At 38.2% G+C, this 24534-nt stretch overlaps 1 protein-coding gene across 4 annotated transcripts in view; it reads left to right on the top strand.

The window, feature by feature from the left end:
- The window catches only part of SUPT3H (SPT3 homolog, SAGA and STAGA complex component), a gene marked incomplete at its 5' end in the record, with an annotated part of 435851 nt that extends 418179 nt beyond the window's left edge, over positions 1-17672 (top strand). For all 4 annotated transcript variants that reach the window (XM_079712421.1, XM_079712420.1, XM_079712419.1 and 1 more), the window contains one exon: positions 17535-17672. In XM_079712421.1, coding sequence (XP_079568547.1) covers positions 17535-17576 — 42 coding nt within the window. In that variant the 3' untranslated portion in view covers positions 17577-17672. The remainder of the gene's footprint in view (positions 1-17534) is intronic.
- Positions 17673-24534: the final 6862 nt, after the last annotated feature.

Below are 24534 nucleotides of genomic sequence, written 5' to 3'. Positions count from 1 at the left end.
TTGTTTGAGATTTTTCTTGTATCTTGAGGTAGGCTTGTATAGCTATAAACTTCCCTCTTAGAACTGCATTTGCTGCATCCCATAGATTTTGGATCATCGTGTTTTCATTGTCATTTGTCTCTAGGTATTTTTTGATTTCCTCTTTGATTTCTTTAGTGATCTCTTGGTTATTTAGTAACATATTGTTTAGCCTCCATGTGTTTGTGTTTTTTACATTTTTTTCCCTGTAATTGATTTCTAATGTCATAGTGTTGTGGTCAGAAAAGATGCTTGATGTGATTTCAGTTTTCTTAAATTTACTGAGGCTTGATTTGTGACCCAAGATGTGATCTATCCTGGGGAATGTTCCATGCATACTTGAGAAGAAAGTGTAATCTGCTGTCTTTGGATGGAATGTCCTATAAATATCAATTAAATCTATCTGGTCTATTGTGTCATTTAAAGCTTATGTTTCCTTATTAATTTTCTGTTTGGTTGATCTGTCCGTTGGTGTAAGTGAGGTGTTAAAATCCCCCACTATTATTGTGTTCCTGTCAGTTTCCTCTTTTAGAGCTATTAGCAGTTGCCTTATGTATTGAGGTGCTCCTATGTTGGGTGCATATATTTTTATAATTGTTATATCTTCTCCTTGGATTGATCCCTTGATCATTATGTAGTGTCCTTCCTTGTCTCTTGTAACATTCTTTATTTTAAAGTCTATTTTATCTGATATGAGTATTGCTACTCCAGTTTTCTTTTGTTTTCCATTTGCATGGAATATCTTTTTCCATCCCCTCACTTTCAGTCTGTATGTGTCCCTAGGTCTGAAGTGGGTCTTTTGTAGACAGCATATATATGAGTCTTGTTTTTGTATCCATTCAGCAAGCCTGTGTGTTTTGGTTGGAGCATTTGAGCCATGAACATTTAAGGTAATTATCTATATGTATGTTCCTATTACCATTTTCTTAATTGTTTTGGGTTTGTTTTTGTAGGTCATTTTCTTCTCTTGTGTTTCCCACTTAGGGAAGTTCCCTTAGCATTTGTTTCAGAGCTGGTTGGTGGTGCTTAATTCTCTTAGCTTTTGCTTGTCTGTAAAGTTTTTGATTTCTCCATCGAATCTGAATGAGATCCTTGCCTGGTAGAGTAATCTTGGTTGTAGGTTCTTCCCTTTCATCACTTTAAATATGTCATGCCACTTCTTCTGGCTTGTAGAGTTTCTGCTGAGAAATCAACTGTTAACCTTATGGGAGTTCCCTTGTATGTTATTTGTCATTTTTCCCTTGCTGTTTTCAGTAATTTTTCTTTGTCTTTAATTTTTGCCAATTTGATTACTATGTGTCTCGGCGTGTTTCTCCTTGGGTTTATCCTGTATGGGACTCTCTGTGCTTCATGGAATTGGGTGGCTATTTCCTTTCCCATGTTAGGGAAGTTTTCGACTATAATCTCTTCAAAGATTTTCTTGGGTCCTTTCTCTCTCTCTTCTCCTTCTGGGACCCCTATGATGCAAACATTACATTGTTATGTTTAATGTTGTCCCAGAGGTCTCTTAGGCTGCCTTCATTTCTTTTCATTCTTTTTCTTTATTCTGTTCCACAGCAGTGAATTCCACCATTCTGTCTTCCAGGTCACTTCTCCGTTCTTCTGCCTCAGTTATTCTGCTATTGATTCCTTCTAGTGTATTTTTCATTTCAGTTATTGTATTGTTCATCTCTGTTTGTTTGTTCTTTAATTCTTCTAGCTCTTTGTTAAACATTTCTTGCATCTTCTCAATCCTTGCCTCCATTCTTTTTCCAAGGTCCTGGATCATATTCGCTATCATTATTCTGAATTCTTTTTCTGGAAGGTTGCCTGTCTCCAGTTCATTTAGTAATTTTTCTGGGGTTTTATCTTGTTCCTTCATCTGGTACATAGCCCTCTGCCTTTTCATCTTGTTTATCTTTCTGTGAATGTGTTTTTTGTTCCACAGGCTGCAGGATTGTAGTTTTTCTTGCTTCTGCTGTCTGCCCTCTGAGGTGGGTTTCTTTTTTTTTTTTTTTTTTTTTTTTTTTTTGCGGTAGGCGGGCCTCTCACTGTTGTGGCCTCTCCCCCTGCGGAGCACAGGCTCCGGAGCACAGGCTCAGTGGCCATGGCTCACGGGCCCAGCCGCTCCGCGGCATGTGGGATCCTCCCAGACCGGGGCACGAACCCACGTCCCCTGCATCGGCAGGCGGACTCTCAACCACTGCGCCACCAGGGAAGCCCTGAGGTGGGTTTCTTATAGACAACATATAGTGGGGTCGTATTTTTTGATCCACTCTGATAATCCCTGTCTTTTGATTGGTGTGTTAAGACCACTGACATTCAAAGTGATTATTGATATAGTTGGATTAATATCTACCATATTCGATACTGTTTTCTATGTGCTGCCCTTGTTCTTTGTCCCCATTTTTGTCTTCCACTCTTTTTCCATCTTTTGTGGTATTAACTGAGCATTTTATATGATTCCGTCTTCTTTCCTTTCTTAACATGTCAGTTATACTCCTTTTTTTTTTTAAGTTTACTTTTTTTAGTGGCTGCCCTAGTGTTTGTAATAACACATTGACATCTAATCAAAGTCCGCTTTCCAGTAATACTTTACCACTTCACAGGTACTATTAGTACCTTATAAGAACAAAATAATATTGATTCCTTCCTCCTGTCCCTTGTATTGTTACTGCAATTCATTTCACTTATACATAAATATACAGAAACACGGGTATATCTGCAATGTAATTGAATACATTATTGCTATTATTTTGAACAAACCATTATCTATTAGATCAATTAAGAATAAAAGTTTTTATTTTACCTTCACTTATTCCTCCTCCAATGGTCTTCCTTTTTTTATGTATATCCAGGTTTCTGAACTATATCTAAAGAACTTCCTTTAACATTTTCCTGCAAGCAGGGCTACTAGCAAAAAAAAAACTTCCCTCAATTTTTGTTTGTCTAAGAAAATCTTTATTTCTCCTTCACCTTTAAAGGATTACAACACAGAGTACAGAATTCTGGGCTGGTGGATTTTTTCTCTCAACACTTTAAATATTTCACTCCACTTTTTTGCTTGCTTACATGGTTTCGGAGAAGTTAGGTGTGATTTTTGTCTTTGCTCCTTTATAGGTAAGGTGTTATTTTTCTCTGGCATCTTTTAATTTTTTTCATTTTTCTGCAGTTTGAATATGATATGCCTAGGTGTAGTTTGGTTTTTGTATTTATTCTGCTTGGTGTTCTCGGAGCTCCCTGGATCTGTGGTTTGGTGTCTGACATTAATTTGGGAAAATTCTCAGATGGCGTTTTTTAAAATATTTCTTCTGTTCCTTTCTCTTTTTCTTCTTCTGGTATTCCCATTTTACATATGTTATACTATTTGTAGCTATCTCACAGTTTTTGGATATTTTATTCCATCTTTTCTGGTTTTTTCCCTCTTTGCTTTTCAGTTTTGGAGGTTCCTAGAGAACAGTTCTTGGATGTTCTGTTCTTTTTTTCCAGTCTTTTTACTCTTTGCTTTTCAGTTTTGGAAGTTTCTAGTGCAGTATCCTCAAGCTCAGAGTTTATTTCCTCAGCCATATCCAGTCTACTAACAAACCCATCAGAGGCATTCTTTATTTCTGTTACACTGGTTTTTTATCTCTAGCATTTCTTTTTGATTTTTTCTTAAAATTTCCATCTCTTTGCTTACATTGCCCATCTGTTCTTGCATGCTGTTTACTGTATCCTTTAGAGCCTTTAGCATCCTAATCATAGTTGTTATAAATTCCCAGTCTGTTAATTCCAACATACCTGTCATAAATGGGTCTGGTTCTGATGCTTGCTATGTCTTTTCAAACTGTTTTTTGCCTTATAATATACCTTGTAATTTTGTCTTAATACCCAGACATGATATACTGGGTAAAAGGAACAACTATAAATAGGTCTTTATTAATATGGTGGTAAGATGTGGGAGGAGGGGATGCATTCTATACGGCTATGATTAGGTCTTAGTCTTTTAATGAGCCTGTGCCTCTGAACTGTGACCTTCACAAGTGCTTCTTAGTGTCCCACCCACCAACCTATTAGTCAAGGTGGCTACAGTGTACTGAAGTTGGGTATTTGCCTTTTCCCAGGTCAGTTAGGCTCTTACAAAACCTCTGCAGGTTAAGCTCTGGTTAAATAGTTCCTCCTGTAGGTAGACCTTGTTAAGAAGAACAGAATGCTTTGGTGTATTTCAAAATGCTTTTTACCCCTCTCCCTGCCCGAAGCATGAGGAGAGTCTTCTGTGATACTCACTTTGAGAACCTGGTAGAGCTCCAGGAGGTAAAACTCAGAAGAATGTGGTCCCCTTCCCCATCCCCCATGACTGAGTCCCCCTGGAGTTTTATCTCCCCAGTTTGGCCACACTACAAACCTAGCAGTTTGTCAGTTACAGTTCAGTTTTCCCTACCCCAGCACTGGTCCCCACAGAGGTTTTTGCTTATAGATTTGTGCTCCATTATGTTGTGACTCTCTGTATTTGCCTGTCTTGTCTCTCTGATTTTAAGGGCATTGGTTTTCCCTGTCACTTCACTTCTCCTTTGGATCTAAGAAGAAATGTTGATTTTTCTGTTTGTTCAACTTTTACTTGTTGTTAGGACAGAGTGGCACCTTCCAAGCCGCTTACATGCTACCTCAGAAACGAGAAGTCCTCTAGTTATTCTAATTTAATATAAGGAGTTTATGTCAGGCTCTAAAGTAATGATTCAGAAGAATTGGTTGAATGTTTATATAACATGAGCATTTCTTGCCTGAATTTTGATAAACCCTTCAGTGGTAGGTGGTGTGAGTTGGTGTCTTGGATTTAATATTTATTGTGACAAGCATAGCCTGTAGACTGGCATTTGGGAATAAGATAAGTCAGGCTCTCTCTCCTCTGGGTCTTACCTAGAACATTTTTCTGTCCTGCTACGCATTCCCCTCCCATCCCCAACTCAGGCCTCAGCTGAGTGTCTTTTCCTTCAAGAAGCCTCCTTGATCACCACCACCCACCTCTCCTATCCTCTTATATGGTCCCATTACACTCTATTCTCACTTTGTAATGTAATGTAACTTTTGTCATTTCTCATTCAATATGTCTCCCCCACTAGACTGTTCAACATATGAAGGGTAGAAACCACTTCTGTGATCACTGCTGTGATCACCACTGCACCTCACAACCTATATTATTAAATAAATGAATGAATGAATGAATGAATGACAGTAGTTTCATACAGAAATATACCTTCTCAGGTGGCCACCTCAGTGATTGATATTAACTACCGTGTCCTGATAGTTCTGTGTCATAATTTTATTATTCACTGTCTTCCAAAAATTCGTGAATACCTTAATTATAATTTATTTACTCTTCTAAATTGGTGTCTTGACCATGGGTAAACAGCTGTTGCTATTCGTGTTCTTATTCCTCATGTTGTATTTTTTGACGTGGCAAAGGCCATTGAGGCAGTATTTTCTTTTCATTTTTATTGTATCATTGTTGACAACTTTGAAAATAGGAAATATAATTGAGTAACATTGCCACCCAGCCACGATTGTTAAAAAATTATTTTATACTACTATAAACTTTTCAGTAACAGAATATTGGAACTTAAAATGTTTAGATGCCACAAAACAATTTAACAGTGTTGTTTTAGATGACTTGGATTTTTTTTTTCTGGCAAACAATGCAGTTGGCTCCATAGATGCAGAAGTTTTTACTCCTGGCAGAAAACAGTAATGAGAAGCCCAGAAATGATCCCACTGGGAGCTGTGAACTAACATCAGAGTAACCCTTTGCTTTGCTGCATTGCTTATGATTGAATTATTAAGGTCACTAATTTATTTTTCTTAACAATTGCTGCTGACGGTTATCTGGTGAAATGATAAGTGTGTGATCTAAACCTAATTTTTCAGAGCTGAGAATACCCCAGCTCCTGCTCTCATGGTGAACACATGTTAGCGTTTCTCGTTGTCTGGAGGAAACTAAGGTACTTGCAAGTCAAATGCATTCATTCATTAGATGATTGTTTATTGAGCACCTACTTATGTGCCGTGCATTGGGTTGCACCCTGGACATACGGAGATAAATAAAATAGCAACTTCCTGGGGCTTCCCTGGTGGCGCAGTGGTTGAGAGTCCGCCTGCCGATGCAGGGGACACGGGTTCGTGCCCCGGTCCGGGAAGATCCCACATGCCATGGAGCGGCTGGGCCTGTGAGCCATGGCCACTGAGCCTGCGTGTCCGGAGCCTGTGCTCCGCAACGGGAGAGGCCACAACAGTGAGAGGCCCGCGTACTGAAAAAAAAAAAAAATAGCAACTTCCTGCCTTCTGGAGAGCTTTGAGTCAAACAAGAAAAATGAGAATTAGCTGTTGTTATACTAAACTGCCCCCCCCAAAATGGAGATTTTGATTGCTAACTCCTGCCAGTTTGGCACTGTTTATACATACACTACTTATATGTGCTTGCAGCTTGGAACAATTCAGACATCTGTGTTTTGTTTACAGTATAGGTAGCTGAAGAAAAGTTTAATATTATTGCCATTAAATTATTATTACCATAGATGTATTTAAGTGCATACAATATCATGGAAAGAATAATTTAAACATAGAAATGGCACACTTTTAGTTAGACTCATGTAAAGTTGCTAAAAATGACATTCACAAAAAACTTTTCTCCAAAATGCAATGCTATTTGTATCAACCACATAATTATTTTTCTCAGCAACAAGAAATTAACACATCTCTCATATAATTTGATTGCAATTACTTGGGCAATTAGAAATGGTAATTTTTAATAATTAAATTTTAATTTAGAGATGTTTATATTCAGAATCCTGAAATAACTTATAAGAAGAATATGATACAGACTTAGAGAAAAACATGCATAAAATGACACATTCCTCAAGATTTATAGGCTCCAGTTACTTGGAATAGAATGGGAGTTAATGCTATGTCTTTTTCCTATTCTGCCAGCCAGAGAAGACCTCTTATTTAGAGGGCAGGGCTCCCTCCACTGTCTTAAATCAAGGCTCTGCTGTCTGACAAACTGCCCTCCATGATTTTCTCTGGATATTTATAACATGGGGAAGTACACAAAAAAGGAAAACGTTTAAGGAAGAGCTTTGCATGTTACAATGCTATACATCATATGGTTCAATTTAGATTCTCTGAAATATCAGAGTTAGAATGAAATTATCAAAAAGGGGAAAGTCACATGGCATTGGTACAAACAAGATGTGCCTATTTGTATTTATGTTTGCTAATGAATTTCAGCCATGATCCCCACTTTGATTTTAAGCGTCTCAGACCACCATTCGGTTTTATTCATTGTAATTAAATCTCTTGCCCACACGCAGACACAAGGGCAGCAAGAAAAAGGGGCATATTTTATCTTTTCAAAAGCTATTACGTAGCTTTGATATGAAGCTCCAGAGGTCCAAAGATTTATAGTATTAAAGCAAAACAGTATGTCTCTCAGGGCACTGTCACCTCCTTCAGCAAATGGAGGAACCAAGAGAGGGCTTGGACTCTGAATCCAGTGACCCCACAGAGGGCAGGTCTGAATTTGTGCTTACGGGAGCAGTGGAATTTGAGGCAACTTGGTGTAGTCTCCGATGTTGCTTCCGGAAGAGAGGTAGAAAAAGGCCAGATAAAAGCACAACTGGTTTCACAGTAACTTGTGAGTGAGTTGGGGCAGAGAGGAGGGCTAATTCAGCTGTCTTGTGGAACAGCATTTATACGTGAAATGCAGAGATGTAGATACCTTCCCAACCCCAGCCAACCGAGTGTTCCAATAAATAGAACACTTAGGCTAACTTAATTAGTAAGGACTAGGGAAAGACTTGCTTTCGGTCACTCTCCAACCTCCCTCACCTTTTCCTTCCAGCAAAGCCAAGCCCGTAGCTGTAGAACCTCTGCCCTCTGTGCCCTTTTCATCCCTGTGGAGTGGAAAAGAGCTTTTGGGAAACCACCAGACCCTTGGTAACCAGGGCGGCTCCTGTGGCCCACAAATCATCCAAAATGCAGAGAGTCTACCCTACACTTAGTTAATTGGGACTTAACGGTAGTTTGGGACAGGGTGAATGTATGCTCCAAATCTTTTCCTTGTCCTTCTTCTACTGGATTCAACCCAAATTCACCAACTCCAGACAGACCTAGGCAGGCCACATTATTTGCTTGGCCCTAAATCAGACACTGAGCACAGCCTTAGTAAGACTCCAGCATGAACAAATGGTACGTCGTTCCCCTGAAGGCTCTAAAGGTGCATACTTTTGCCACAGAACCTTTCAGCCAAGTTTATCTTAATTATTTTGCTATTTCATCCATTTATCCAAATTATAATTTGGGGCACTCAGGGATATTAGGTGATTCTCTAAGGGAGAGCGAATCATATAGCAGGAGAGGCAGAAGTAGAACCAAAAGCCCGTGATGGCTGCCTTGTTCTAACTACTCAGCTGTCCTGTTTTGGACGTCATGAAGTCCCTCCCTTCGCCCGGTCTCTTCACTTTTGTTCTGCTCCCAAGGGTACTTTATCTGGAAAAATGATTTTTTCCCCTACATCTGTTTTCCCCATTAAGGTCAGAGAAGCTGAACACACAGCTCTGGGCAGAATGAGAACCATCCTGGGTTCTCTCCACATGACCATGGATGTGTCTCTCTTTCTCTCTGGGCAATGGTTTTTTCATCTGTTAAATTAGGAATTGGGCTAGAGGAGTTCACAAAGATACTTTCCAATTCCGAAATTTTATTGTTCCTTGATTTTAGATGTAAGCAAAAGATTTGTTCAACTTGGTTTAGTAGGCTTAATTTCCAAATCACTTTGTCATTATGGAATGAAACCTGGTGTGGCAGACTGAAGGACTGTGCTGCCTAACAGCAGCATCCAGCATCTGGGAAGGAGACAAACAATGACTAGTGTACAGATGACCCACAAGTAAGAAGTGTGAGAGATAACAGGTAACCCGTCCGCTGTCTGCGTAAAAGGCACGGTCCAAAAACCTAATTTCTGTTTCTTCTGTATTAAATTAAATGCTAAGATTAGGATTTCCATTATGAAATATTGTTTACTATATAATCATGACAGACTCTGAGAGGGTTCCATTTATTGACCAAACCATTTTGGGATCCTGTTAATGGTGTACTCACCTATTCCACCACCATTCTCAGCCCTCACCTGCATCCAGGTCACTGGGATTGCTTCTCAAACATTCCAAACTCGAACTCAGACCAATTGACTTTAAAGAAGTGAAGCCAGAGTATCTGTTATTTTTGTAAAGCTCCCCAAGTTATTTGGATGCACAGTGTTTTTTATTATATACTATTCTTTAAATTAGTCTGGAAAATAAGCGCCAGTTGAGAGTGCCTCCAAACTGAAGATGATTTAGATTCAGGTCCCATCTTTGCACTCTGAAGGATTGTGCCAGGCTAATCTAGTTAATTTTAATTTACTTTAAGTGATCTTTAGCAAGAATTGAGTTTATTAGGATTAGGAGAATATGTATATCTATAGTAATCTGGATGGAATAAATTAGGCCAGATTTCAGGGGGGTTTTTGTTTTCTTTTGTTTAATGTAAGACAGCGTGGTATAATAAAAAGAATACCAGCCCTGGGTTTTGAATCATAAATCTACTCGTCACACACTAGACATGTCACTTTAAAAAGGAGAATAACAAGACCTTTTTTTTTCTGCTAGTTGTGGTAAGGCTAAATTAGATATGGACATGAAAGTATTGTACTTCATAGACCATTTTTTTAAAGTGTAGTATATTTTAATATTTGCCCCCCTGCTTTAAGAAATATACAATCTCATGCCCTTTTAAGTGTTATTTGAAATTAAATATTATGATTAAAAGTAAAAGAGAAAACAAAAAGGCTGCCTTGTTTTTTCTCTTTCCCACCCTTGAAAATGACCTCTCAATGCATTTTACTTGTGGTGGTTAAACCATTAGCATTAAATTGGAAGCTTTAGTGACTGCAGGGACTGTGTTACACTTATCCTTGTGTCCTTTGCACCTCCAAGCACAAGCGGTGGTGCAAGCAAGCACCACCAAGCACCAAGCTGGAACTCTAAATAAAGAGTTGCTAAAATCCAATTCTGCAAATTTATAGGAATTCAGATAATAGAACCAAAATCTTCTGTCTTAGGCCTTTGAGGAATGAAGTATTTGTAAGTGAATTTGAGGCCTGCTATAATGAAATTTTCCCCCTTTTTTTCCAGCTTTATTGAGGGATAATTGAAATATATAAGGTTATATAATATATAAGGTTTGGTTTATTTAAAATCTTCCCTTTTTAAAAAAATTTTTATTGGCGTATAGTTGATTTACAATGTGGTGTTAGTTTCAGGTGTACAGCAAAGTGGTTCAGTTATACATATATCCACTCTTTTTTTTTTAAGATTCTTTTCCCATATAGGTCATTACAGAGTATTGAGTAGAGTTCCCTGTGCTATACAGCACGTTCTTATTAGTTATCTATTTTAGTAGTAGTGTGTATATATGTGTGTATATGCCAGTCCCAGTCTCCCAATTTATCCCTCCCTCTGCTTATCCCCTGGTAACCATAAGTTTGCTTTCTACATCCGTGACTCTATTTCTGTTTTGTAAATAAGTTCATTTGTACCCTTTTTTTTTAGATTCCACATATAAGTGATATCATATGATATTTGTCTTTCTGTGTCTGACTTACTTCACTCAGTATACAATCGCTAGGTCCATCCCTGTTGCTGCAAATGGCATTATTTTCTTCTTTTATCTGGCTGAGCAATCTTCCATTGTATATATGTACCACATCTTCTTTATCCATTCCTCTGTTGATGGACATTTAGGCTGCTTCCATGTCCTGGCTATTGTAAATAGTGCTGCAATGAACACTGGGGTGCATGTATCTTTTTGAATCATGGTTTTCTCAGGGTGTATGCCCAGGAGCAGGATTGCTGGGTCGTATGGTAATTCTATTTTTAGTTTTTTAAGGAAGCTCCATACTGTTCTCCATAGTGGCTCTAAAAATTTACATTCCCACCAACAGTGTAGGAGGGTTCCCTTTTCTCCACACCCTCTCCAGCATTTATTGTTTATAGATTTTTTGCGTGATGGTCATTCTGACCAGTGTGAGGTGATACCACATTGTAGTTTTATTTTGCACTTCTCTAATAATTATTGATGTTGAGCATCTTTTCATGTGCTTTTTGGCTATGTGCATGTCTTCTTTGCAGAAATGTCTATTTCTTCTGCCCTTTCTTTTTTTTTTTTTTTTCCGGTACACGGGCCTCTCACTGTTGTGGCGTCTCCCGTTGCGGAGCACAGGCTCCAGACGCGCAGGCTCCAGACATGCAGGTTCAGCAGCCATGGCTCACGGGCCCAGCCGCTCCGCGGCATGTGGGATCTTCCCGGACCGGGGCACGAACCCGCGTCCCCTGCATCGGCAGGCAGACTCTCAACCACTGTGCCACCAGGGAAGCCCCCTGCCCATTTTTTAATTGGGTTGTTTGGGGTTTTTTTTATTTTGAGCTGCATGAGTTGTTTTGTATATTTTGGAGATTAATCCCTTGTCATTTGCTTCGTTTGCAAATATTTTCTCCCATACTGAGGGTTGTCTTTTTGTTTTGTTCATGGTTTCCTTTGCTGTGCAAAAGCTTTTAAGTTTAATTAGGTCCCATTTGTTTATTTTTGTTTTTATTTTCATTACTCTAAGAGGTAGATCAAAAAAGATCTTGCTGCGACTTATGTCAAAGAGTGTTCTGCCTATGTTTTCCTCTAAGAGTTTTATAGTGTCCAGCCTTACAATTAGATCTTTAATCCGTTTTGAATTTATTTTTGTGTATGGTGTTAAGGAGTGTTCTAATTTCGTTCTTTTACATGTAGTTGTCCAGTTTTCCCAGCACCACTTATTGAAGAGACTGTCTTTTCACCATTGTATATTCTTGCCTCCTTTGTCATAGGTTAGGTGACCATAGGTACATAAAATCTTCGTTTTTTTCTTAATGTAGGCATTTATCACTATAAACTTGCCTCTTAGAACTGCTTTTGCTGCATCCTTTTGTTTCATCTTGAAGAACTCCCATTAGCATTTCTTGTAAGGCAAGTCTAGTGGTGATAAATTCCCTCAGCTTCTGTTTGTCTGGGAAAGTCTTTATCTCTACCCAGGAACTACTTTCATGGGTAAAGTGTTCTTGATTGGCAGGGTTTTTTCTTTGAACACTTTGAATATATCATCCCTTTCTCTCCTGGCCTGCAAGGTTTCTTCTGAGAAGTCTGCTGATAACCTTATCTGGGTTTGCTTGTATGTGATGACTCTTTTTAAACTCTTGCTGCTTTCAAAATTCTCTTTTTGTCAGTGATTTTTAAGAGTTTGACTATAAAATGTCTCAGTGAATAGCTCTTTGGGCTAAATCTATATGGGAATTCCTGAGCTTCATGTTTCTGGATGGTCATATCTCTCCCCAGATATCTGAACTTATTTCTTTTTTTTTTTTTTTTTTTTGTGGTACGCGGGCCTCTCACTGCTGTGGCCTCTCCCATTGCGGAGCACAGGCTCCGGATGCGCAGGCTCAGCGGCCATGGCTCACGGGCCCAGCCGCTCCACGGCATGTGGGATCTTCCCGGACCGGGGCACAAACCCGTGTCCCCTGCATTGGCAGGCGGACTCTCTACCACTGCGCCACCAGGGAAGCCCTATTTCTTCACATGAGTTTTCTAACCCTTTCTCTCTCTTTTCCTTCTAGGACTCCCATAAATCAAATACAGTCATCCCTCAGTATCTGTGGGGGATTAGTTCCAGGACCCGCCATGGATACCAAAATTTGCAGATGTTCAAGTCTCTTATATAAAGTGACATAGTTTTGCATGTGACCTCTGTAAATCCTCCCATATATATTTTAAATCATCTCTAGTTTACGTATAATAACTAATTCAATGTAAATGCTATGTAAATAGCTGTAAATACAATGTAAATGCTATGTAAATAGTTGCCGGCTCACAGCAAATTCAAGTTTTGCTTTTTGGAACTTTCTGGAATTTTTTTTCCAAATATTTTTGGTTGGTTGAATCTGCAGATGCGGAATCAGTAGATACAGAGGGCTGACTGCATTATTTCACTTAATGGTGTCCCGTAATTTACACAGACTTTTTTCACCCTTTTTTCATTCTTATTTCTTTTCTCCTCTTAATGGATAATATCAAGAAATCGGTCTTCAAGTTTGCACATTCTTTCTTCTGCTTGATTCTGTTTTTGAAGCTCTCTCTTGCATTTTAGTTCCAAAATATTTGTTTAGTTCTTTTTTTATGATTTCTATCTCTTTGTTGAATTTCTCATTTTGTTCATGCATTGTTTTCTTGAGTTCATTGAGTTGTCTGTCAGTTCTCTTCATCTCACTGTGCTTTCTTAAAATAATTATTTTGAACTCTTTTTCAGGTAACTCACAGATATCCATTTCTTTATGGTTAGTTACCGGAAAATTATTGAGTTCCTTTGGTGGTGATATGTTTCCTTGCTTTTCCACGTTTCTAGTAGCTTTGCATCGATGTTTGCACATTTGAGGGAGCAGTCAACTCTTCCAGCCTTTTCAGACTGACTCTGGAGGGGAAAGACTTTCACCTGAAGGTGTCTGTGAGAGCTCTGGCAGGATGGGGTTCAGCACCTCTGATTCTGGGGAAAGCACAGTGGCATAATCTCTGTGCAGCTCCATCAGCTGAGGTCAACTTGGGCAAAGACTGTAGGGGCCCAGACTGCAGAGGTTCTGCAAGTGGCAGTGATACCTAGGGCTGTTGGGGTTCTCGATGGCAGAGGCTGCTGCTGTGGTCTTTCTTTTTTGCCTGTGAAAGGAAGTTCTAGCCAAGGGCATCCATTTTGGTACAAGGTTTAGTGAGCTGGCACTCAGTGGCAGTGGAGCCGGGGTTCTAGGATCAGGCACGTGTGGAACTACCTTGGTCCTGGGGCACAGGTGCACTTGCAGTGATGGTAGTGCCAGTGTCTGAGGTGCAGGCATGTGTATATCTTCCAAGGACCCAGGGTCTGAGTTCTTGGGGCTTACCACAGTGATTTGGGCCCCAGGGTGGGGAGAACAGCAGTGGCACAAGCTTTGGGGTGACAGGGTACAGTAGTGGCTTGGGCTCAGGGTGCAGCAACAGCACATCCTGGGGATGGTGAGTCAAAGTCCTAACTCTGGCGCCATGGAACAGGGTGCAGAGCAGCAACAGCTCAGCCTCAGTGATGCCAAAATTAATCAGGGAATGTAGTAGTAAGAATAAAATACAGGTCTGAACTGAGGGGCGTGGTTTTATCTATAATTAAAGCCTTACTAATTAGGCTAATGGCATAAATAACACACATATAATTATATTCAAACTGCAGTATATGTTTTATAGCATATTTATCTTCTTTTGCTTAAGATAAATATTAATCTTTTGCTTTTTAATATTAATTTGCATTCCTTAAAATGTGTAATTTATGATGAACCATAAAAAAGCAGAAGTAAACCAGTTTGGGATTTAAATGTTTTCTCTAGCTTGTTCATTGTCCATATGATTTTTTTAAGCCATATTTTAAAAGTACACCCTTAATTAGTTAATTTCCCCACCAGTGCTCAGTGCAGCAAGTAGAATCAATGTCTGTTTATCCAGGTAGATTGAGATTCCAGTAAAAGGTCATAATTTGGAGCTGAATGAATAAAAGAATGTCAAAATGGGGAGCTAGCTTGATACTCAATTAAAAAGAAAAAAAAGCCTAAGAACTACAATTGGTCCTTTAAATATATATATATATATATATATATATCATCTTTGCTGGTAACTTTGGGAGATGCTAAAATATCTGAGCTGTTCAATGCATTTACATAGGAGCCAACAGTAGTTGAGAACAGAGCTCTATTAAGTAAGAAGTAAAGCTTAAGTGGTATATAGCAGTAAGAGCTGGTTTGGCGGGGGGGCGAGGTCTGTGTTATTGATTAATTTATACTTTTCAGTAGCTGGGGAGGTCCTGGCTTTTTCTGGTCAAGGTCTGGGTTTTACTAACTAGGGGTGTCTGTGAATCGTTCATAGGATCTGACAGTAGAGAGTGAGTTGGATACAGAATGTTTCATGAGAACATGGCCTCTGGAAGGCCCTCACACCAAGCAATGTTTAAATTTAGTTTCAGCATTCACAACACAAATAGAGAGAAATTCACAGTTGACACAGAGATGAGTTGTCTTCATCCATCTTCCTTTCAAGTTGCTTACTCTGGAAGGGATGCCAAATTTGGGACATTCCCATAATTACCCTACACAGACAGACAACATACATCCTTTATACATCAAAAGGAAAAAGCAGTGACTCAGGGTGGAGGACCCTAGGGGATTGGTTTGCTGAAATTGTTCTTCACTAATTACACATGCCCGTTTGTTTCTTCTTTATTTTAGAATTAGAATAGGAAGAACTTATTCCAGAAATCTGGGTCAGCTCTAAACTTTGTTTTCTCATTAAACTTGGCTACTTGAGTGTCTATGTTATTAAATAAGCCTGTCATCTTTTACTTGTTTGCAAACAATAGTAATCAATTATCCGTGAAGGTGACTTGATTTTTGAAAAGTGACCTTTTCAGTACTGGAGCGAACCATTTCATATCGCCCACCCTGGAAAGATTTAATGTGGTAATTTCTCAGGTGAGCTCAGCCAAGATTCAGTCTTCTCCCGAGCCAAGACTGCTTTTTCAAGGAAGGCTCACCTCAACCATTTACCTTTAAGAGGAACCCAGCTTTATTCCCAGGTCCATTTATCTCCATGTAAACCATCCCTGTGCTTTCAAAATTATGTTATGTTAAAGGTTGTCACTGTGGTTGTAAACTGTAAAATATCAAGGTTAAGAAGCTGAAAGTATTACTTTGGCGTGAGCCTCTCGAAGGCGGCTGTGGTGGAAGGGGCTGTTTCAAGGCCTGAGGCTCCCCTGCCTGTAGTTGTGGGAAGACACCTTATCCGTTCCTGCAACTTATTTGTGGCTCTCCAAGGAGCTCACTTAACCACTGTTCTCCGGTGCACAATCTTAGGAGCTAGAGCTGGAATTTTCTAGCCTTTGTTAGAATGTTTGCTTCAGTCTGAAAGTGCCCTGTGGCACAAAAAGTGCAATGGTAAGATGGAGCTCCCAGAGATCCCTGAGAAAGGAAACTTGGAATCTGCCACTGTTTTCTCATCCTTGATATGCTGATCTGGAGTGAACTGTGTAACAGCATAACCCACCGATGAAATTTCAGCCAGGGCGCCAAAGCCTGACAACCATAGTAAATCCTGTGTAAGCAGGAGATTTGGAGGGAAGGTTTTGAAGTTAATTGAATTTTATGATTAACAGAAAGTTATCTGGAAAACCATTTTTGTTTCACCTCATATTGGTAGAAGTCTTTCTAAAAAGCTTGGGGCCACTTTCCTTTTTTTTTTTTTGTATAATTAAAAATAATCATGTTTTTAGAATTAAACTCTCAGCACCTTCATAACATTATCTTAACCATAAAAGCTTATTCTGTATTTCCTATAATATGGCTACTGAAGGTAAATTTATTGGACCGAAAGTTTACAGACTCCAGAACAGCCCAGAGTTACTAGCTTAAAGGAAAAAAAAAAAAAAATCCCTGATACGAGATTTTGTCATTTTTTCCATTTTTCTGAAAACAGATTATAGAAAAGTTCCATTTAATTGAGGGTTATGCATTCTCTGAACGTTGCTGTTCCTAGTTTAAATAATGAAAACTATGGTGGTGAAAAGGGGTATTTTATTCCTAAATCCTGGATTTTAATTCTGCTTCACTCTGGGTCTCATTGTGAGAATGAGGACGAGTCACAGAGGCCCTGTATGGCCCAACTCTTTCAACTCTGAAATGCAGAATATATCTCTTGAGGTGAGAAATCACGCCATTTTACTTTCTTTACTGGAATATATTGCATTATTGCAATTAGTATCTATTTTCCCATTTTTCTTTTAAGGGAGTATTTTTATCCCATCATGAATATCCATTTATATATCTATATGTACATGAATGTATATAAAATTATGTAAGATTCAAGTTTTCTGTAATGTCTATAATGTACAGAACTCCTTAGAGATTGCCATATTTGTGGGGGGGGAGGTGCTCTCTTAGTATCTGTTCCCATAGCTTTTCGCTGAGACTGTAAGTTAGGCCTGGGAAGGATATAATGAGTCAGTAATTTACAGACTATTAAGAGACTTAGTTAGAAGTGATTCTTGGGCATGTCCAATAGAGAGCACATGTTTATAAAGGACAAACAGATTCAACACAACATGTCTTTGACCTAACCAAGCCCAATCAATTAACAAAATGGGATGTCTTATTTTAGGTATCTCCCACTCCCCCAAAATAGAATCACTAACCACTTGTTAACCACACTGACTTTTTAACAGAGTGGCTGCTAAAGCTTTGCCACCAGAAATGTTCAGATTAAGCACTGTATTAGATTGTAGCCAGCAGAGTCTACAAAACAGGAAGAAAGTTCTGTTTGCTCTTTTGCTTCCTTTCCTGGTTTGACTTGATGTGGTAATTCACTGCAGATTTCTTTTTCTTTGACAGAGTGCCTACCGCAGGAATGGGATGGCTTTTCTGGCCTGCTGATGTGACTGTGACTGAGACAACAGGAAAGGCAATGTTATATTAAGGTGATTTCTGTTCCCCTCCTTGGGCAAAATAAAATACAAGTTTACCTTCTCCGCATCCTTCGGAGTGGGTTGGTTGGTTGTGACTATCAACTGGCTGACTCCAGCCCTTTTCCAGCCCCCTCAACGCTTAGTCTTGTTTACTAGATGGGCCATTTAGCCAATTAATGGCAGGATGTTTGGGATGGTGTGTAGGTGGACAAGAATGCACAGCACACAATTTTGAAATTTTAATTTGGAATAGATTTACTGCTCTCAGCTCACATAACTTAAAAGCAGTGACTTTTTTTCCCTCAGTGTTTAGTCTGTGTTTTATTTGATGCATTTTGTAATCCAGGTTTAGGACAAAGGAAACAAAATTAAAAGAACAGTCAGTTTTCCCCTTGCACTGTCCCACCAACTCTACCTTCTGACATTTGATGTCTAGATCTACATGTATTTTACAGACAAGTGTCCATCTTAGAAGCTCACACTAATCAAAGACCTAATTGGCCTGATGAACTGTCTGTTCCCATCTTCTCTTCCCTTCACCCCACGTGTAGTATATGTGTCATTTTCATGGCCTCTTCCCAACTTTCTGAGTATCTGCCTATCGTGTGTTTTTCCCCTCGTAGACCCTCTTCCCCATCTTCATTTTTCTCCTTCCCCTGTCCCTCCGATCCCCAGGCCCAGGCCTCACACACAACGCTGTACCCATTTAGAAGCAAAGCGGTTAGAATCAATGGATGGGGAGCCAAGTGATCTGCTTTCTCCCTCCAAAGCACTAACACCTAGACTGAAATGTGGGCTGGGCAGTTTCTTGCTGGTAGCAGCTGAGTTATCCTTCTGACATCTATACTTTCTCCAGTAAACGAGGAACTGTAATGAAGCAAACCAAAATATAGCAGTTATATGCAGTTCTTGATTGAACTTGAATTGCAAAGAAGGAAGTTGTTTCTTTAATTCTTTATGAGTTTTGTATAATTTTACTTTTATCATGGTTTCTACACACACTGAGATAGCCTTTGTAAAGAATTAATAAAAACAGAAATGAGAAGCATGAAAGATTTTCCTCCTGTGACCAAATCACAGTGAGGCTCAGCTAATGTGATTGTGCCATATTATTCACATTTGTTAACTATCAATCACTTACCTGTTCTATGTTAGTCCTTCTGGAAAAAATCTTCATGTCAAGAACAAAAAATGCAGATATATAATATCAAAAAATTGCCAAAGGGTTTTGATGTTCCATCTGTGCTTGGTGAAATGTATGATTAAACTTTTCTTTTTATCATCATTCTTATTTTTCTTGGCATCTCTAATCATGGAAAATTATAAGCTTGCAGTAAACATCCTAACTTTTAAAATGACAGCATTTATTGTATTTGGTTTCTGTGCCAGGCTTATAGATGTATAAAATTTTCAGGAGCCGATTTTTCACATCGAAATTCCTCGTCTCCCACATTATACATTTTAAAGTATGCACAAGGCAGAAAATACAGGGTTTAGATTTTTTTTTCCCTTCATTTTATTCTACCTGATCTCCTTATAGTCCCAGAGAAGGAAGACTCAATGTACATTTCTCTCAGAAATATGACAGGTCTGTGTTTTTGTTGGTCTGGCGTATGTTTGTCTATCTTGAACAGTCTGACAGGTAATTATTTATAAAATCTGGTTTTGCCCAGTAAGTCCATATAATAACCTTTCACTTTTCATCATAAGCCAGTGAGCTGAATTTAGAATAAAACAAGGTCATTTATGTCTGTCCCGAACCAGCCTAGATGTCCCCGTAATGGCTCAATATTAATATTTGTAATTCTTTTTTTTTCTTTTCTACACTTAGGTTCTTTTTCTGACTCTTTCCACAACACTAAATTTGAAGTGAAATAAAATTTCCTTAGGCAGTGAGTATAGGGGAAAAAAATTTATAAAGGGAAAGTTTCAGAAAATGTGACTTAAATAAATTTCTTTAAAGATTAAATTGTTATGTAGAATCATAAACTGTCAGAGTGGAAGATGGTCTTAAAGGTCATTGAAAACAACCACTCATTTTACAGATGGAAAATGATGGCCTGAAGAGGGAAGCTGACTTTACCAACGTCACTCAGCAATGCTATGACAGACCAGAGACCAGACCATGGTCCCTAATTATCAGTCTGTCTAGTCTTATACTCCACCATACTGGGTTTGCATTAGATATTACCAAGACACATCAGGGTTTTATGGCATGTTTATCTTAGACAATAACCTAGATTTATTTTTTAAATGATTCTAATTATGGACACATCCTAAAGCATAAGTGTTATATTAAAATCTTCTTCAGAGGGACTGTGATACTAATTAAATAATGTGTTATATGCCAGTTATACATCAATTTTTAAAAAGAGGTCTGTAAGCAGAGGAGAGGGGAATTAACATACTTTGAGCACCTACTTTGTGTCAGGAACCTTACCTTTGGTAGTTCATTTATCTTCCCAATGACTTCGTGATGTTGATGCTAGAATAATGAAAATAAAAACAAAAATAAATAAATGGGACCTAATTAAACTTAAAAGCTTTTGCACAGCAAAGGAAACCATAAACAAAACTGAAATACAACCCACAGAATGGGAGAAAATGTTTGCAAACGAAGCAACCGACAAGGGATTAATCTCCAAAATATACAAACAGCTCATGCAGCTAAATGTAAAAAAGAACCCAAATAACCTAATCAAAAAATGGACAGAAGATCTAAATAGACATTTCTCCAAAGAAGACATACAGATGGCCAAAAAGCATGTGAAAAGATGCTCAACATCAATAATTGTTAGAGAAATGCAAGTCAAAACTACAATCACCTCACACCGGTCAGAATGGCCATCATCCAAAAGTCTATGAACAATAAATGCTAGAGGGGGTATGGAGAAAAGGGAACCCTCCTACATTGTTGGTGGGAATGTAAATTGGTACAACCACTATGGAGAACAGTATGGAGGTTCCTTAAAAAACTAAAAGTAGGGACCTCCCTGGAGGTCCAGTGGTTAAGACTCCGCACTGCCAATGCAGGGGGTGCAGTTTTGATCCTTGGTCGGGGAGCTAAGATCCCACAAGCTGCACAGTGCAGCCAAAAATTGAAAAAAATCAAATTTAAAAAATTAAAAGTAGAGCTATCATATGATCCAGCAATCCCACTCCAGGGCATATATCTGGAGAAAACCATACTTCAAAAAGATACATGCAACCCCAGTGTTCATTGCAGCACCATCACAATAGCCAAGACATGGAAGTATCCTAAATGTCCATCGATACATGAATGGATAAAGAAGATGTGGTACTTATATACCACATAAAAATAGATGGAATATTACTCAGCCATAAAAAACAATGAAATAATGCCATTTGCAGCAACATGGATGGACCTAGAGATTATCACACTAAATGAAGTCAAAGACCAATAACATATGATATCACTTATATGTGGAATCTAAAAAATGATACAAATGAATTTATTTACAAAACAGAACAGACTCGGAGGCTTAGAAAACAAACTTATGGCTACCAAAGGGGAAAGGTGGGGGAGGGGTGGTAAATTAGGAGGATGGGATTTACATACACACATTACTGTATATAAAATCAACAAGGACCTACTGCATAGCACAGGGAACTCTACCCAATACTCTGTGATAACCTATATGGGAAAAGAATCTGAAAGAGAATAGGTATAACTAAATCACTTTGCTGTACACCTGAAACTAACACAACATTGTAAATCAACTATACTCCAATAGAAAATGAAAATTTTAAATAAATAAAACAAAAATAAACAAAAAGTCAGGCTTAATTGTAAATCAAATGTGAACGCACAAAATAGTTTCTATTTCCGTAGGCCTGTGTTTGGGAGATGGAATTTGAAAATAAATAAGTAAATAAATAACTTCTCTTATGGGAAATTGGCACTGCCTTATAGACTTGAGGATAAAGGAAACAGAAATATATTTCTCCCTTCACCTGAATTTGGAAATGCAACTTTCTAAACATGCCATTTTGAGGATATGTCATTAACCTTCTGCCTTCACGTATTACAATAGTTGAGATTCAAAAATAATGTTCCAGTTTTAGAACCAAGAGTTGTTATTTAAAAACCATCAGAAGCACAAATATTTTTTAATGGTGTATATACTTCCTGTACCTGGGGAGGATTCTTCATTTATTACTGCATGTTCTTTGTTCCTACAAAATAATAAACAATCCACATTTAATGCTTTTACAACGTAGAAGAAAAATAAACATAACTTGTGATTCTTGGTCTGAAAGAAAACAATTTTACTTGTCTATAAATTATAAAATTTAATTTTATGGAAAAAATTTTGTATAGTTCCCAAATCAGGTATTTCTTTCCAGTTCATATAACCCCTTATGTAAAACTGAGTCACTACAGAGAAAGTATTTCCTCAATCTGCCCTCCTGGAATTTAGATAGAACCTTCCCAAGTTGCATTTAAAATTCTGCATCAACCATGTATACATCTCATAAAATATTTTATAGTTTCCTGTATGCTCTGGCTGAACATTTCATAGTACATAAACACTTCTGCAAATAATATAAGGGCATCAAGTTGAATATGTCATAGCAGTGGCAGCCACATAAAGCTGATTCTACCTCAATTTATTTTCTTATTTTTATCTTCTTATTTGAAATGCAAGGTGAAACTTTCTGTGCTCTTCTTGTACAGTTGGTTGGGGGCAGGGAAGGGGGGCAGACCAGGGGACTCTAGCAGTTTCAGTGGGGTTGTGTTCATTAAAGCAAAGGCTTTCTGCAGAGGGCATCAAGCCAAGCTTAAACAACAAAACCATGCCTGCAGAAATTGGATGTAAATGTGATGGTTAAATAAGGGCCAGATGCCTTTAAAAACTCAAATATTAAAAAGTCATATCTCTTAAAGTAAGTTTCTAGTGTCGTGACTGGGATAGTGATACTATAGCACTTTAAAAAAAGAAAAAGAAGAAGAAGAAGAAACAAAGAGACTTACATTTGTCTTCTGGAAGAAAATATCAAATATTCAGCCTGTCATAAGTCATGGGAATTTTGGCAATTGAAGCATATTTTAAAACAATCAATTCCTACAAAGTCATGAGAAACCCAGATACAGTATTTCATTGTTGGAAACCACTGTAACTCTGTATACAGTATTATATTCATGTTCCCTTTTCTGCTCACCACCACCACTCATTCACTCTTCCCTTTTATTCAAAGGAAGATAAAAATAGAAAAAGATATAGGAAAAACCAAGAAGCAAGAGGATTACTTATATAACTGTTTAAGTAACAATTTACTTGCTATCAAAAATGATGATTTATTGTATCAGTATTTTAATAATAAGTTTTACATAATAATTGTAGGACACCGTGTGCCACCCTGTATACTAAGCACTTTGTGTGGCTATCTCATTAAATCCTCACAACCCCACTATGAGACATGCATTGTCATTCTCCCTGTTGCCCAGAGGTGATAGAACGCAAATTTAAGAACAGAAGCTTCACTGCCTTATGCAGAAGTGCCCAAGATGGCGCTAGCATTTGTACCCAGCACTTTGACCCCAGAGCTTATGCTCTTAACCACTGTTGTGCAGCACGGATTGTACTAAAGAGTTCTGATAACATATTAAAGAGAATTGCTGCCCTGAACCTAGAAGCACTTCTCTACTAGAAAAACTTGATTACAAGAAAATTTCATTTTAATTTAACATTCCTTCCCTAAGGCCAAGTATTATGTATATAATAGAATATCATGTAATGTATAATAGACTATAATTATATAGAATGATGCCAAGTCCTCTGTAATGTCTTAAACCTTAAGATAAATACATATGATCAATGCACATACTGAGAATCCCTGTAAAACTTATGAGAAAAACTTCCTCAAAAATCCTTGTGTACAAAGACTCTCCTTTGTGGAGACTAGATTTCTCCAGAAGGCTCTTATTACATAGGCTACTATTTTATGCTTTCATACAAGGTATTTATCTCATGTTATAAAGTAATCCCCATCTTGTGTACATGTGTTTGCAGTGGCAGATACAGAAGTACGTATGGCAACCCCTTGTGACTTTATGCAAATGTTCCTTTTAGATGTTTGCTTGTTAGTTGTGACATAGTCATTGTTTCTCCTAGCCCAGGATGTGTGTGTGCTTGGGGGGAGTGGTGGACAGAGAAAAGAAGAAAGTGGAAAGTTGCTGAAAACAATTTGAATTAGAAATGATGGTTTTCATAATTCAAAAAGACACATGCACCCCAGTGTTCATTGCAACACTCTTTACAATAGCCAGGTCATGAAAGCAACCTAAATGCCCATTGACAGACAAATGGATAAAGAATATATGGTACATATATACGATGGAATATTACTCAGCCATAAAAAGGAACGAAACTGGGTCATTTGTAGAGACGTGGATGGACCTAGAGACTTTCATACAGAGTGAAGTAAGTCAGAAAGAGAAAAACAAATATCTTGTATTAACGCATATATGTGGAATGTAGAAAAATGGTACCAATGAACCAGTTTGCAAGGCAGAAGTAGAGACACAGATGTAGAGGACAAACGTATGGACACCAAGGGGGGAGGGGAGGTGGGATAAACTGGAAGATTGGGAATGACATATATACACTAATATGTATGAAATAGATAACTAATGAGAACCTGCTGTATAGCACAGGGAATTCTACTTCACTTTGCTGTACAGTAGAAACTAATACAACATTGTAAAACAACTATACCCTAATTAAAAAAAAGAAAGAAAGAAAGAAAGAAATGATGGTCTTCCTCCCTCATCAGTGATTAGCAGCTTCTTTAATTCAACCCTAGGTCTGTTCTGCCTCAGAACAAGTCGCTTTCTGAGTTTTGTTTGTTAAGATGCCAACTAGCAGTACAGCAGCCTGTGGTACTACGTACCTGCAGCTTTC

This window comes from Hyperoodon ampullatus, assembly GCF_949752795.1.
Source record: "Hyperoodon ampullatus genome assembly, chromosome: 10".
NCBI classification, from domain to species: Eukaryota; Metazoa; Chordata; class Mammalia; order Artiodactyla; family Ziphiidae; genus Hyperoodon; species Hyperoodon ampullatus.
The sequence above is the reverse complement of the archived record's forward strand: the minus strand, read 5'-3'. Positions and strand labels throughout refer to the sequence as shown.